Source organism: Diorhabda sublineata, chromosome 4, assembly GCF_026230105.1.
Source record: "Diorhabda sublineata isolate icDioSubl1.1 chromosome 4, icDioSubl1.1, whole genome shotgun sequence".
NCBI classification, from domain to species: Eukaryota; Metazoa; Arthropoda; class Insecta; order Coleoptera; family Chrysomelidae; genus Diorhabda; species Diorhabda sublineata.
Genome location: NC_079477.1, coordinates 17,409,528 through 17,425,229, shown reverse-complemented (window position 1 = coordinate 17,425,229; position 15,702 = coordinate 17,409,528). Strand labels below are relative to the sequence as shown.

Below are 15,702 nucleotides of genomic sequence, written 5' to 3'. Positions count from 1 at the left end.
ATTCATTTTATAATTAAAATCCCGAGCTGCACTTCATACGTTGTGTAATCTTCATGACAAAATTTTATGGCGGGTATTAAAATAACGAGTTGGTACAGGTCCGATACGATTCCCAGTATAATTTGGTCCGATGACGCTACAAGATGTGAATTCATCGGTCAGGATCATCCTGTTAGTTTGTTACTGACGTTGACTGATATTCTTGTCAGAGGTTTCATGAGATACATGTGGATCGTTTTGTACATTAATTACAATGTTTAATTGTATATCTTAAGATACTTTTTTTCAACTAAAATACGATTTTTGACAATCCTAAGTTACTCAAATTTTTGAGTCTTCTTCTTCTACTACCTTAGTTTATAAGGAGCTTTCTATTTGACTAGTTGTTAAATATTGATTTCCACGGAAAATTCTCGAATTATTTCATCACTTGCTTTCAATATGATATAAATATCTAAACAAGTTTTCTATTTCCACTTAATTTAAGTTGATTTGAAACGATCACATATAAATGATTAAATTTAGCTTGTAATTCTGCACAATGTACATTTTATTTTGCATAACAAATAGATTGAAGATAAAACTGAATTATGTGTTAGTGATTACTTACTTTAGACAATAATCAATATAGTTGAAAGACTTTGCTTTCAATATTTTGACTATAATTTAATAATAATTGATAATAAGAATTGTTAAGAGGAATGTAATGTTCCAGCAATCTGAACATGATAAAACTAGATGTTAAATTGGATACAACGAAGAGGAAGTGGAATGAATTAAGACTTCGGAGGATTCACTGAAATGTGAACGGATACCTGTACTGTTTTGACTTATAAGCAGATTAGTGTTCAAAGTAACTATGACATAACATGGGTAATCTTCTATGCAATTGATGAAATTATGGAAGTAATGAATCATGTTTCAAGAACATATTTTATATAACAACTTCATTCCCTTTGTGAGACACGACAGATCTCCTGGAATTTCATGTGGTATTTATGGCAGAAAGTAATTGAGCACACTATATTGTATCATCTTTAAAACTTCTATTCTAAACGATAATTCTTTCATTGTAAGTGTTATTTGTATGACTAAAGTTTTTGTGTATCGAGGCCCTCAGCATGTTGCTACGAAAATTAATTGCGACTTTGGTACTGTCATTTGTTTATTTAAAGCATATTTAAAGAAGGATATCTCATAATAACTTATAAAATTTTATTAGGCTCACACTCTGTCATTTTCTATCCATATATTATTGAGAAGTATGCATTTGATACAATTTTCCATTTGTATTTGTCCAAACGGTGGCGGAGGAAGTGGAGACGGTGGTTGCGGAGGTTGCGGTGAAGCTGTTTCAATTGTTAAGGGCGAACTGGTAGTTGACGTCCAAAGCGAAGATGATGATCCCCTGGTAGTTGAAGGTTTCGTTGAGCTTCTAGTTGTTATCCAATCATGTGTTGATGATTCTGTACTATTCCAAGGTAGACTGGTAGTTGGGGTCCAAAAAGAAGTTGAAGATCGTCTGGTAGTTGAAGGTTTCCTTGAGCTTGTAGTTGTTATCCAATTGGGAGTTAATGAATCTGTACTAGTCCAAGGTCGACTGGTAGTTGGGGTCCAAAAAAAAGTTGATGATCGTCTGGTAGTCGAAGGTTTCCTCGAGCTTGCGCTTGTTATCCAATTATGAGTTGGTGAATCTGTACTAGACGAAGATCGATCTGAAGTTGGGGTCAAAAAGTAAGTTGATGATTTTCGGATAGTTGAAGGTTTCCTTGAGCTTCTAGTTGTTATCCAATTATGAGTTGTTGCTTCTGTACTAGTCCAAGGTTGACTGGTAGTTGGGGTCCAAAAAAAAGTTGATGATCGTCTGGTAGTAGGTTTACTAGGGCTTGCGCTTGTTATCCAATTATGAGTTGGTGAATCTGTACTAGACGAAGGTCGATCTGAAGTTGGGGTCCAAAAGTAAGTTGATGATTTTCGGGTAGTTGAAGGTTTCCTTGAACTTCTAGTTGTTATCCAATTATGAGTTGTTGCTTCTGTACTAGTCCAAGGTTGACTGTTAGTTGGGGTCCAAAAAAAAGTTGATGATCGTCTGGTAGTTGAAGGTTTCATTGAGCTTCTAGTTGTTATCCAATTAGGAGTTGAAGAATCTGTACTAGTCCAAGGTCGACTGGTAGTTGGGGTCCAAAAAGAAGTTGATGATCGTCTGGTAGTTGAAAGTTTCGTTGAGCTTCTAGTTGTTATCCAATTAGGAGTTGATGAATCTGTAGTAGTCCAAGGTCGACTGGTGGTTGGAGGTTTACGTGAGCTTTCAAATGTTATCCGATTATTAGTCGATGATTCTGTACTAGCCCAAGTCCGACTGGTAGTTGGGGTCCAAAAAGACATTGATGATTGTCTTGTAGTTAAAGGTTCACTCGAATTTGCGGTTATTCGTTTTGAAGTGCCAAAAGTCCCCCATACGTGTGCACCATTCCAACTTTGACTTCTATCTGGTGCAATATTGAAACGTGGTGATAGGAAGTATGTAGAAGCTGAAAAAAGTTATATTTCAAATGCTTTAGTGAAAAATATAACGTATTACTATGCGTGTATTTCATCAAATTTTTATTCCTTGGTTTTAGTAATCTTTCACCATAATATTTGATGTTGGTCTTGATATGTAGCTTTTAAGAATAAATTTCTTAGGAATGTTCATATAAAGTTTCCCAGTACAGCTTATTTTGAACTGATTTCAAGTTTAAGAGATTAATAAAAATAAATCGACGATTGATTCAAATATTGAGATATTGTGAGATTTTTCTTTTACGTGGGTACTTACAACCAAACAGTTTGAGCTAGGGTCAATAAAAAAAAATAATTTCATAGTCGATTTGCATCAGCTCCTTTGACTAGTTTATTTAGTTATTCATAGAAATAGGAGCTATTAAATGAATATAGTGACTAAGTTCAATCAAGATGAATACTGAACGTTAAGTTTCTTCAGTATCATGATGTGATGAAATAAATAATAGGGATTTACCTTGTGCCACATATAAAATAGTGAATAAAATCACACAAAAATTCATTTTTAGCTCTTCTTCTTATCTGACTGATATAATTTTGTTGATTTTACTCTTATATACTCGATAGTATTACCAATAAATATGAGTTAATTGGAGTGATAAACATGTAATCACTTAATCTGAAATCATATTTAGACGATTTTTCCATGTTTCAGTTCTGATTATTTAAAATCCAATTTTCAGGAATAATGATTCATATTTATAAAATAGTTTGATCGAACAAAGATGTTATTTTTTATAACTAACCATAGGGTCATTGGTAAATAATCACGAGAAACTATAAAAACACTTAATAGAATATTGTAAAAGAAGTGAGAAAACTTACTCATTTTTCACTAGCGTATGAGTTTCCAGATCCAATGAGGAAGAAGGATGTCACTTTCTCACGTGTGATACACTGTACTATTTTCTTCGAATACGTTGTTATTTTGTGTTGAAAACGAGGTTTAGAATTGAAATACATTAATTCACTCTTATTTTTACGTAAAGTTGGTTAATATCTGACAATTTTGGAAAGTTATTTCTGGTAAGTCGTTTTGCTTCAGGATAATTTCGGTAAATTATAAAGTTGAAATTGATGAAGAAACGTACTGAGCTTCTACAACATTGTTGTATATAGTTTCTAGGGGCACTGGAGGCTAAATCGATTATACTACACTTGATATTTTCTGTTTGTTAGTCATGAGGTAATTAATATAGGATTCAGGAGCTTTGTTGGATCCGCAACCACCATAGCGGTATGACGTTGAAATATCTTCTCGTGCTAAATTAAAACGGACCATCAGAAATAATGGCCTATATATAATTTCGGATTTGATCATTTTGGCATATCCTTTGGCACCGTATATATTATTTCACAAGTACATACAGTATTACTTATACTAGCTTGGAGACATCAGTTCAGTTCTAATAGATAGTCTATTAGGTTCTGATTTTAGAATAACAATTATCCAATCACCTTGAACAGTATAATGGCAGCAAATTTATTTTTGTAAAACACATTCCACTTCTCTTGATGTGAGAAATATTAAATATACATAGACTCAGAATCTGATAAACTATTGGAACAACTATTTACTAGGTAGACACAAAATTCCTAACTGTTGTTCTCAAAAAAATATTATTTCGATATTCGACCTTTTTCAAAAGAATTTTGTCTTTAATTACATAATGGTAAACATGTATTAATGGGTATGTTCCTAACTGAGTCACCACTGTGATTATCTGTGTAGCTTTCGGACTAGTTATCACCAGTAGTGATGTTCTAACACCAGTAAAGGTTCACTATTCACAACTACACGATGCTTTTAATTGTCTTAACGCAAATCTGCCATGGTCCGCAACAGGCTTCAGGCCACATAGCAACTGTCATCTTATGAGCAATTGCTCTATAAAAACTATTGCCTGCAAAAGTATCATTGAATTTCTTTTTTTGATGTCGTCGGCCAATACTCGAGTGGTATATGGAGCAACTTGTATTTACACTCCGGATTTTCTATAATTTCTATAATTTCTGTCGTTTATTAAAATGTTTAGCTGAAATTACCTTTTATTCGCATTTCTGAACTAACATTTTCTGGCGTTAGTATATTTCTTTATTTAGACTACATAACAAGAGATTTTTTGCGTGGATATTTCTGGAGAAATTACTGCAATATACTTGAAAAAATCACAGAGCTCTTATTTTTATTGAAAATGTGATGCCTTTGCTCATCAAGAGAGATGAGTTCGATAATTTTTTTCAATTACGATATTTAGTACTCCTTTTACTTCACAAAATTTCTTATAAAAGGTGGTCCAACTATAATGCACGATGTTAATTGTGAGTCTCACCTCAACGTCAAGTTTTTTGCCCAACTTAATTTGACGTTTCTTTGTTTCAGTATTTGACAAATTCTAGCAAGGAGAGTTACACAATTGAGCAGCGCGTTAAGATTGTTGAAGTCTTTTACAAAAATTCAAATCAAAATGCATTCATCACTTCCCTTCGTGATTTTTTGGGTCAGCATAATCGACCAAATGTGTCCACAATCGGGAGAATTGTCCACAAATTTCAGCTAACCGGGTCTGTAGGATATATGAAAACACCTGTGCATGCTCGCCCCGTTCTTTCTACGGAAAACATTGGTGTTGTTCGCGATAGTGTGGCAGAAGAGCCGTCAACCTCGACTTGTCGTCGTGCCCAACAATCAAACATCTTACGAACATTACTGATGTCAATTTTGAATAAAGATTTGAATTTACACGCTAAAAAGGTTCAATTGACTCGAGAGCTGAAGCCAGCTGACCATTTCAAGCGTCTTCAATATGCCGAATGGTTGGTTGAACAGACAGATGTGTGATGACTTTACAAAGAAAATCATCTTCAGCGACGAGGCACCCTTTCACCTCAGTGGATTCGTTCACAAGAAGAATTGCCGCATTTGGGCAAATGAGAATCCACGAGTGATTGTTGAAAAGTCGATGCATCCACAAAGAGTGACTGTTCGGTGCGGTTTATGGGCTGGCGGCATCATCGGGCCATACTTCTTCGAAAATGGGGTCGGCCAAGCAGTTACCGTGAATGGTGTTCGTTATCGCGAGATGATAACGGGTTTCTTGTGGCCAGAAACTGAGGAAAAGGACCTGGACGATATGTGATTCCAACAGGATGGTGCCACTTGCCACACAGCCATCGAAACAATGGCTCTTTTGCGCGAGATATTCAATGGTCGTGTTATCTCACGTCGTGGCGATGTTAATTGGCCGCCACGACTATGTGATTTGACACCGTTAGACTTTTTTCTTTAGGTATATTTGAAAGAAAACGTTTACGTCAATAAGCCAAGAACAATTCAAGAGCTGAATGATGACATAATTTGGCACATTAACGACATTGAAACTCAATTATGTCTCAGAGTCATTGAAAATATGGACCATCGGATAGAGGTTTGCCAGCGAAGCCGTGGCGTGCATTTGGCCGATATTTTGTTTCACATATAATTGTCATAGATCCTTCTATCATTATAAAAAATATTAAGATAATTCTCTGAAAACTTTTTGTTTTATTTACAATTAACATTGTGCATTTTGGTTGGACCAAAATGGTCCCAAAATATTTTCAAGTCAAAACCAAACTCTTCTAATTTACACGACCTTAAAATAGCTACCTTGTTATTTACCGAAAAATTAAAGTGATACTCAAGCAGTAAAATATCATATAATCAAAGAAATATCACCTTCCAAAAATAGTTGCGACTCTCTTGACATATATCTAAGTAATCCACATCAAACTCGCACTTTTTATTGGCACGTTCAATTGTGCAATAAATGAGCGGTTAGGAGGACTGGCAAAACTCCATTGTTTTGTTGTTCAAACTATGATTTGAATGCTTAGTGAAACTTGTCGTAATTTACATTGACTCACAGTTGATGGTGTCAAATCTGAGTATTATTGGAAAAACAATGATATTTAAATGACTTGTAGCATCCGCAGAAAGACTAAAATATAAACCGTTCTCAAGTTCTATCAGTTCTATCAGTGGGCTTTCGACGGAACCCAAAACATGTGCAATATAACTTTTATACATCTCTTTATTGAAAATTTTGTATTAGTAAAACCTTGTGTGCTCACTTTCACATTACATAATTATAAGGAAATAATGCAAAATGTTCCACATACTGTTAAACTTTGAGAATCTCGGCATATATATGTTTAATGTTTCGTTGGAAATTACAGCGTCACGTTTCACACACTATTAGGTATATGTTTTTAACCAAATGTATTCATGGTCGACTATATGTGTGCTTTCTCATTTCATTGTTCTACTTCTTCACTGGCACTATCACATCTAATACCACAAAACATTTTGAGAAAAATTTCGACGCAAAAATATACGAAACACCACGTCACACACGGATGTGTGTAACGTTTCTAACAAGTAATTAAAACATTGAATAAAACAAAAACGCAGAATTTGATTCTTCATTACCCACCCGGAATAAATTCCTCCTCATTCCATATAAGAAAATCATTTTTTTTGAGCCATTGATAATAGCTGTAATTCTATTCGCTCTAACAAATCTTCTTTATCGTTGAATTCCAACTCTTTAACATATCTCCCTCTGTGTGTGTGTGTGTGTGTGTGTGTGTGTGTGTATGTGTGTATGTGTGTGTATGTGTGTGTGTGTGTGTGTGTGTGTGTGTGTGTGTGTGGTGTGTGTGTGTGTGTGTGTGTGTGTGTGTGTGTGTATGTGTGTGTGTGTGTGTGTGTGTGTGTGTGTGTGTGTAACCGTTTTAACAACTAATGTTATAATGTGTTATTATTTAACTGAAATACCAGACATTCTTTGAAGCCAGGAATGAAAAAAATGTTGTTAGTACACTTAACCATCTCTCAAGTTCTTTATAACTTTTCGTATTTCTGTAATAATAAATTGGAATGTTCCTTGAATTAATCGAAATCTCACTAGGATTTTTTCCATTTCATTTAAAAAAAATTTTCTATTTAAAAAATCCTGTTGAGCCCTTGGAAACAGTTCTAATCCTAGTAGCTCTATAAAATCTCTCTCGAACATCTCCTTTGTGTATATTCTTTTCCAAAACTTCTATTATCTATTCTTATTTAACTGAAATTCCAGATACAATCACCATAACATACAAATTGGAAATGCTGATATCAGGAGCAAAATTTAAGCATTCATAATATACATCATCAACCATTTTTACATATTACGTTACATATTGAGTACTTTCAATCATAAGAATTGATTTCTTATAGAAACAATAATTATTATTATTAGGTAAACACAATTCGGCACCATCTCTCGATTACAACGCCGACCTGGCGACCACTGAGTGAGGTAATTTGACGCCCGTAAAATGAACCCATCCAGCTACCGTCGTTTCCTGACCTGTAAGTAAGACCGTGCTCTTAAAGCATGTGTGGAGAAAACCGGGCGCCAGTTCACGTCACACGTTCAGGCAACATAAGCATAAACGACCACAGTAAAACGGAAAAAATTTGTGAATATTGAAAATCGGGACAGTAGGGTTCCGGGTCAAATATCGAGACATCCCGATTAAATCGGAATAGTAGGCAAACGTAGTTAATTGTTCTCGACGATATATGTTTCGACACAAGTTGTATTAAATTACGGTTAGATATATGATAGGAAAATTGATGTTCGATTGTATTATAATCCAACAGGAAATGCTTTGTGTTACTAGACACTAGAATGCGTTATTATTATATGCTTAAATAATTGAATATTATGTGAATCACTATAATTGAGATATAACAGCAGGAGTATTTTAAAATTTGATATTATGCCACATCGGATCACTGGAGGCAACTTCGTTAGATAACAAATAGTACCATTGAAACCACCCTGCTTTCATCTGTGTTTACAAGGACGTGAAAAAAACAATTAAAACAACAATAATATAATTAGTATATTTGGACATTGGTAATAATAGTAAAATTTATTGTACAATTTGTTTTATTGCAGAAGTTTAGTCTCTTGAGTATTTAATTCTTTAGAACTAAATTGTCGGCAGGTAGAAAAATTTCCTGGAATGTGGGAAATTATTCCCAAAAGCTTCTGATTGGGTTTTCCTTCGCCATATCTTGTCGAAAAAAATTTTAGTGATGTTACAAACATAATAAAAAAACAAGGAACAAACTAAATATCACGGAACAGGGAGATTTGCGATTTTTCAAGTCAAATATTATTAATTTTTATTATATTATAAATAAAATTAGTGAGAATTGATTGGTCCTTGTACCGTGAGTCATTGTAGATTTCAAAAATGTCAATTTGGATGGAACCACTTCATTGATTCGTTATTGTTCTAATATCCACTCATAGCACAATCAATTGAAATTTAATTGAATATTTGTTCAGTTGATTCTATTCTCAAATAATTATCCCTATCATGCAATCAATTCTAACCTTTTTTTTTCGAAAACTGTCGTTGAAACTCACTTTTTTTCGAGATTTGGTAATTGGTAGTAATGAAGCTGCCGGACCCAGCAAAAGTTTGAAACTGAAAAATTTGGGTATCAATGATATATTACTAATTTTTTCATAGACACCACGCATCTTCATTTATATTTCACATCAATATATATACCACCGTTACCGTCAAATTAAAATTTTGAAAACACAGATACTTTCGTTAAAAAGTTTTATGTTCAGCAAGACTTTTAAATCATGGATTCAAAGTGTGTATTTCCGAAAAGACCCACATGCATCATTTAGCAGGTGCTTTCTTTATAATACCTCCACTTCCATCTACGAAAACTTTTAGAATACCAATGAACCTTTTATTACTGCAATGAGCACTTACATGTATACACGTTTAACTATATAATTTGCGTCTTCAACTATCATCATTATAGAGGAATATTTTTCTAGGAAATAGCTATTCAATTTTTTTCCATATCTTAAAGAGATAAATTGAGGACAGTTGAGGGAACGTTTACTAATTTTAGAGATTTATATTAGTTATTATTCGTCATGGTAATTGATTTGGCAGTTTTGTAAACAATAATAATTTTCTCGAACATCAAATTCACAATAACTTCATTTCTACAACTTTAATTTTTCAATAAAATATCACAGATTAACAAAAACAATATCAACGCTTTTCTCTAAGGATGTCATTCCATGGATTATGAATTTGCCAAGTTGTGATAACTGAAAACAACTATAAAAAAGCCCGTTTTTCAAAACAACATATATTGTTAAAAATGATTAGTTCTCTACTGAAAAAACTAATCTAAATCGCCTCAATGAATATCCCAAATTTTGAGAAAACAAATTCTATAAAAATAAAACTTTATCAGTAACCAATTACCATAACTAACCTATAAAATTTATCTATAATACATTCAATAAAAACTTTGAATTGCAGTAAGAATAAATGGACGTTTCAATTTGAATATTGATCTTTCATAATTTTTTTATAAGAAAAAATAAATTCAAGACACCACTATCCTCCATTAATAGATTTTTAACATTATTATACTTATTCAACTGCGGGAAAGCGGCGATCCAGTAGCGCTATTTCGAGAAGATAATCAAGCAGCATAAAGTCGAAGATACGACGTAATTGCGAAGGTGAACTACAATAGCCGTCCGGTTTCTCATAGCACTAAAAACGAGAATGGAGTCATCTCTAGCTATAGTAGTCCCGCCTCGTGCTGAACCAGGTCCTCGCGTAAGCAAACGTCTCTTCGTCCTGCTGCCAAACTCGAGAGAGTAACACCAACGCTTCTCGCCGTTTTGTGCTGACCGCGGCCATCTTCTGTACTGTTCGTACCACAATAATAAAATTTATGATCATTGTAATACAAGTACAGTGACAGTAACAATACTTCACAAATAATTTGCAACTACAGAAACTAGAAGTATACTGATAACAGTTTTAGAAATTCAAACGCTTATCAACACAACAAAAAATTTTTGTTTATTCAGGTAATGGTACATCCAAACAAAAAACCAACAAAATTCCGTAACTTATACAGGGACAACCTGTACAATTTAAGATAGCAAAAATGAAATTTTTCAACAAAGATCTGCTATTTGTTTGACTTGAAAAAATTTATGGTTTAGTAGATATGTAGATTTTTACATCGTTGTACGTGCAAAGGGAACCGTTGTCCATAAAGAGCTATTCTGAAGAAAATTATCATAAATTGTGATTATGTATTGAAAATACAGAAGGTATTAAAACACAATCAAACATTTCTTGGAGAACCAATGAATAAATAAATAAACATTTGTACTACGAGTACATACTATCAAAGATCATATTACTGACATAAGAGAAAACCTGAAAGAGATTGATAATTATTTTTCATCTCGTAGGGTACTGTCAAATAAGCTAGTACGTGATATTCACTTGAAAATTGCGAGTAAAATTTAATTCCCACCCGTTATGTGATATTCCTCTACAAATTCATAAAGACATGTGGTTCATCCACGATGGAGCCCCTCCCTACTTCCTAAATGATTAAAAATCATCTTAATTAAATTTTTCCCCAATATGGATTGATCGGGGAGGTCCATTTGCATGGCCTCTATGTTTTCTCGAATTAAATACAGTGTATTTATATTTTTGGGGATACCTTAAAGGATAGGTATATGCAATATCGGTAAACACAATGGACGAGAAATGACCTATAGATTGAATTTTCATTGTGACGCTATGAGGAGGCTATATTGGAATCATTTTTCAAGTTCAAACAAATATTCTCCGTAGACTCCGGAAGTCAAGGTGCCCACTTCGAACAGTTATTATAGGTTTTTTTTATTTGATAAGTTGTAGGCTAACCACTAGCTACACTTTTCCTACATTTCAATTTTTTCCTTATGTAAGTAACACGATGTTCGAGATTATGCAGTTCAATTAGAAATGTTTGAATGTGTTTTAATACTACCTGTACGTATTTTCAATAAATAATTCCACAATAAGTACAACGATATAAATCTACATAAATTTTATGGAGTTGAACAAAGAATACATTTTTGTTGAAAAATTCATTTTTTCTATCTTTAAATGTCCCTGTAAAAGTTACGGATTGTTAATCATTGAGCATGAGCCACTCCTAGCCTTCAGATAGTGGTGTAGAATTATTCCGTCAAACACACTACATGGACATACGTAATCATCCATTAGAATTTCATAATGTCGATCGTATAATTTAGAAAATACACTTGAATATAAGTTCTAGTTTTGAAACTTCAAATGCCTATAACTCGTACAGGAAATCTTTTCTATGTAACTGCATTATTTCCACGTAAACACCCTACAATAATTTGTTCGTGTTAAAAAAGCTTTTTGTTTATGAATAATAAAAATGTATTGAAAACATCGTCAAATCCTTGTCTTATTTCGCATATATTTGAAAAATAATATATACATTGGAGACAAATACTACAAAAGTGCAATGAAATTTAGGATATCTATCCAATTGGAATTAATATGACAATTTTGCAAGTGCGACCACGATTGAATTCGGCAACACGGTGGCTCGAGATGGTGCTTTCCTTCCATTTTTTGACCAATATGAATGTGTTAAGTATCAAGTTAACAACTCAAATAGCACTTGTAGGTAAACAAAAAATGTCAAACTTCATAATGGCAATATCAGATTTGAGATATTCACATCATTGTTGCCATATCTCAAAATTTAAGTAGTATTAGCTTTAGTAGAGCAAATATGATGAAATTTTATGAAGTTTTTAAACAATCAATAAAGGTATCGCATCTATGATACCTGCTTGTATCCAAATAAGACTGTGCACTTTTAATTACCAAATTTTTTTATTGACCCTGATACATATCTGGATATATCAAAATTTCATAATACCTCCCGATATTGAGCTCATCTTTTGCCACGGGAAAAAATTCCGAGAATGATAAGACAGAAGAACTGTGAACTATTCAAATGAAAATACCAACTTCTACATATTCATCCTTCATTTTCCGATATCAAATTACACTCTTCCATCATTACCAATGTCAATAATTGGTCAATTGGTCAATCATCCCGTCAAGAACACCTTTACCACGCAAAAAACAAAAAAATTCATTAACTCTTTAATGTCAAAGTCCAAACGTGTAGCTTATCTTGTCTCAAGCTTGTAGTAAGATGTAGTATAAACATTGTTTTCGATTGTTAGCAAAATTCTTTTTTATTGGTTTTTATTCAATTGAAGAAGTAGGCAAATTGAGGTCTTCGAACCATTTCTGAAAATTCTCTTGTATTGTATTGTAAATATTTAACTCTGTTTCAAGGATATCAATTATCATGTCTATTTTATGGTTTTTAATGCAGTTTTATTGACATTTTATAAATCCTGCGATGTTTGCACGAGATTATCTGGAAAGTTGAGGTCATAACAAAGAAACAAAACATTTTTTTCCATGAACTTTTTCTTTCTCAATATAGTCTCCTATTAAGTATAAACAAGTGGTCATCTAACCTTACTAGCTGTTCTAAATAATAGTAGCCGCCTCTCTTCTAAAAATTGGCGTTTACTCATACTATAACGTTCTCGTCCGATGGAAATATCTCTCTCTCAACTTTGAAGTTATGAAACAGGGAATAATTGCTAGGGGACAGATCTGATCAAAAAGACGGGTAGTCAATCAATTTGAAGTTGATATTAGACAGTGTGAGAAGTTGTGTTGTCCTCACTTCCCTTCAAATGCAGTTGCTTTTCTGCAATTTCTTCTTTTACTTAATCGAGCAATGATGCGTAACACATTCCTGTTACTGTTTTACCTTTTTGAAAATAGTCGGCTGCTTCTTTTTCGTCTATTGAATATTGATGGGACATTTTTGTATGGTTTGATATTGATGTAGTGCATGATTAATTTATTAATATGATGCTGGTAACTGCATATTATATTTGAGTGGGTACGAAAATTGAGTGGAAACATTTAAAGTAAAAATTTGGATATATTAGATGCCTCTCTGAAATTAACAAGAAATTTATCCAAAATTATGATGGTTCGCAGTTTGGAGAAAAAATAGTACCAGAGTGCCTCTTCTGGAGAAAGTTAATTTACAGAAACCAAATATAAGTGCTGACTTGTGTGGTCTTGAGTTCGGATTAAAGACTTTGAAGGAAAGGGTGTAACACAGGCTCTGACTAGATGCGATAACCTCGAAACCTATCAACGCACTATTACGTAAATACTTCAAATGTTTCTTCCGATTGCCGTTATCTCCATAATTTGTTGTAATATTAAAGTTAATTTTTTCATTCCAAATGTGAATTACTATCAAATTTAACCACACTTGAGGAAAAAGAATTACATTATGTAAGATCCGTTAACAAAATTCTTATCATTGATTGATGAGATGATGATTTAACTACTGATAAATCTAACTTATAATATTTAATTGGTTTAATTGGGTGGATCACCGATACATGAAATTAGGTTATAATCATTTACTACACGTTATTAATGATGATGATAATGCTCTGATAAGGCTTTTTCTACGTTCACGATTACGATGAATGCTTACTAGCAAATTTATTTTAAAATAGTAGTAATAATGATAATACGAGAACTTACCTCGACTTATGCACAAAAAAATCACAACTAATTTGACAAAATGATACATTTTTAAGACAATGACTTTCATCAAGTAAAATTATATACTAATACTATAATCAATGACTGATATTAATAAAAACTTAGGAAAAATAAACATTCAAATAGAGATAAGAACCAGTCGCCCCTGAATGTACGCTACGCTGTTGCCAATATTATGAAAGACTTAGATGATATGATACCTTCCGTAAAACTTGTGATCACATTAACTATTTTTTTCAAATGAATTTTTATTATTAAATCCCTTGTTTCGGAATTATTAATCTACAAGATGTCAAAATAGATATATTCTGTGATCTAAGCATGTAAGATCTACAGGAATCCAAAGAAATGATTTCAAGAAAAGGATCGTCCCAAGTGACCACGTTACTACGTTAATAATTGTTACTCAATTTTACGTATGATTTCCTGTAGTTAGAGTATTTTTGTTTCTTCATTCACATAGACTGGACTTTTATGAAAACCCATAAAAAGATATCAGAAAGGTCTGGGCTGCCGGAAGGTATTGACGTATCATCTCCTATACGCTAAATCAATTTCGCGTTATAATTAACACTTAGTTCACAATTTCCAATTAAGTGAAAGTGGGCGTCGCCGGAAATAAAATGTTGAATTTACAGGAACATCGTATCGATGAAGATTTTTCTCGACATCATTATTAATTGAAATTATACAGCTCATTTCAAAAACAACATAAGTTAAACAAAGGACTTTTAAACGGGTATTGCATGTTTGAGTGTCAATACATAGTTCAGTGGTAAAAGAACGTAAGTCACATATTTAGTGTGAGAAGCATGAATCTACTTAGAATGTTTACTGCTAAAACAAAGTAAGTTGATGACATGCGTTATTTTAAGTCTTGAGCATGAGGACAGTCAACTGTTCCAGTGGTATTTGATATTTTTCTTGGACAAATTCAGTAGTTTCATAGATATTAGACGAAGTACATACTTATTAACGATCTAGTAAAATGTCTAGTGATAACAGTGATGATGATATACTCATGGAAAAAAGAAAATTTGAACAAGACAAATTATAAATGAAATATTATTAAGAATGTCATAGTCAATGGTGTTGCACACACAAATTGGAAAGGAAAAGCAAGTTTTTTTCCAAAAAGTATTTATAACTAAGAAGCCAGTATATTCTTTTTAATTTAATTACAGAAAACGTTTTAACGATTTTGTACAAGTCTTCGATTACAACATCAATAAAATGAATGATTTTGTCAGTAATGACGAGCAAGATAAATTCTTACAACACTTCATTGAAAAACATGTAAAATCTCAAAGACCACGGAAAGAAGGTGCATTGTTTAGGCAGTTTTCATTTAAATATTTCCTTATTTTTCCAGAAAAAAAAGAAGTTCGCAAAAACGAATTCCAATCAGTTTATGGTATTACAGAAAACAGAGTCAGGAGGTTCTGTAATCTACTTTTAAAATCATTTACTCTTCATGACAAGCACGGGAAGGAACCTAAAGCCACGTGATGATATGGCAGCTATAATCTTTGATTTCATGAA

At 32.9% G+C, this 15,702-nt stretch overlaps 2 protein-coding genes across 4 annotated transcripts in view; one reads left to right on the top strand and one right to left on the bottom strand.

Moving 5' to 3' along the window:
* Positions 1-15,702, top strand: part of LOC130442920 (KH domain-containing, RNA-binding, signal transduction-associated protein 3-like) — a 748,831-nt gene that overhangs the window by 374,308 nt on the left and 358,821 nt on the right. The window lies entirely within an intron of this gene.
* Positions 1,148-14,268, bottom strand: LOC130442918 (mucin-2-like). Of its 2 annotated transcripts, none has more exons than XM_056777325.1 (2): positions 14,140-14,268; positions 1,148-2,531 (listed from the first exon to the last, which is right to left on the bottom strand). In XM_056777325.1, the coding sequence occupies exons 1-2, from the start codon at positions 14,207-14,209 to the stop codon at positions 1,225-1,227; spliced, it is 1,377 nt and encodes a 458-aa protein (XP_056633303.1). In that variant the 5' UTR covers positions 14,210-14,268; the 3' UTR covers positions 1,148-1,224. The 2 variants fall into 2 exon arrangements, with proteins under 2 accessions (XP_056633303.1, XP_056633304.1); XM_056777326.1 differs by lacking the exon at positions 14,140-14,268 and adding an exon at positions 3,020-3,091.

What these genes read in the sequence shown, in the direction of transcription:
- LOC130442918 (XM_056777325.1), bottom strand. Translation starts at nt 14,209, where the DNA reads ATGAAAGTCATTGTCTTAAAAATGTATCATTTTGTCAAATTAGTTGTG. An exon ending in TTTTTTGTGCATAAGTCGAG is followed by an intron (nt 2,532 to 14,139) that starts GTAAGTTCTCGT and finishes AACTTTTTTCAG; the next exon opens with CTTCTACATACTTCCTATCA.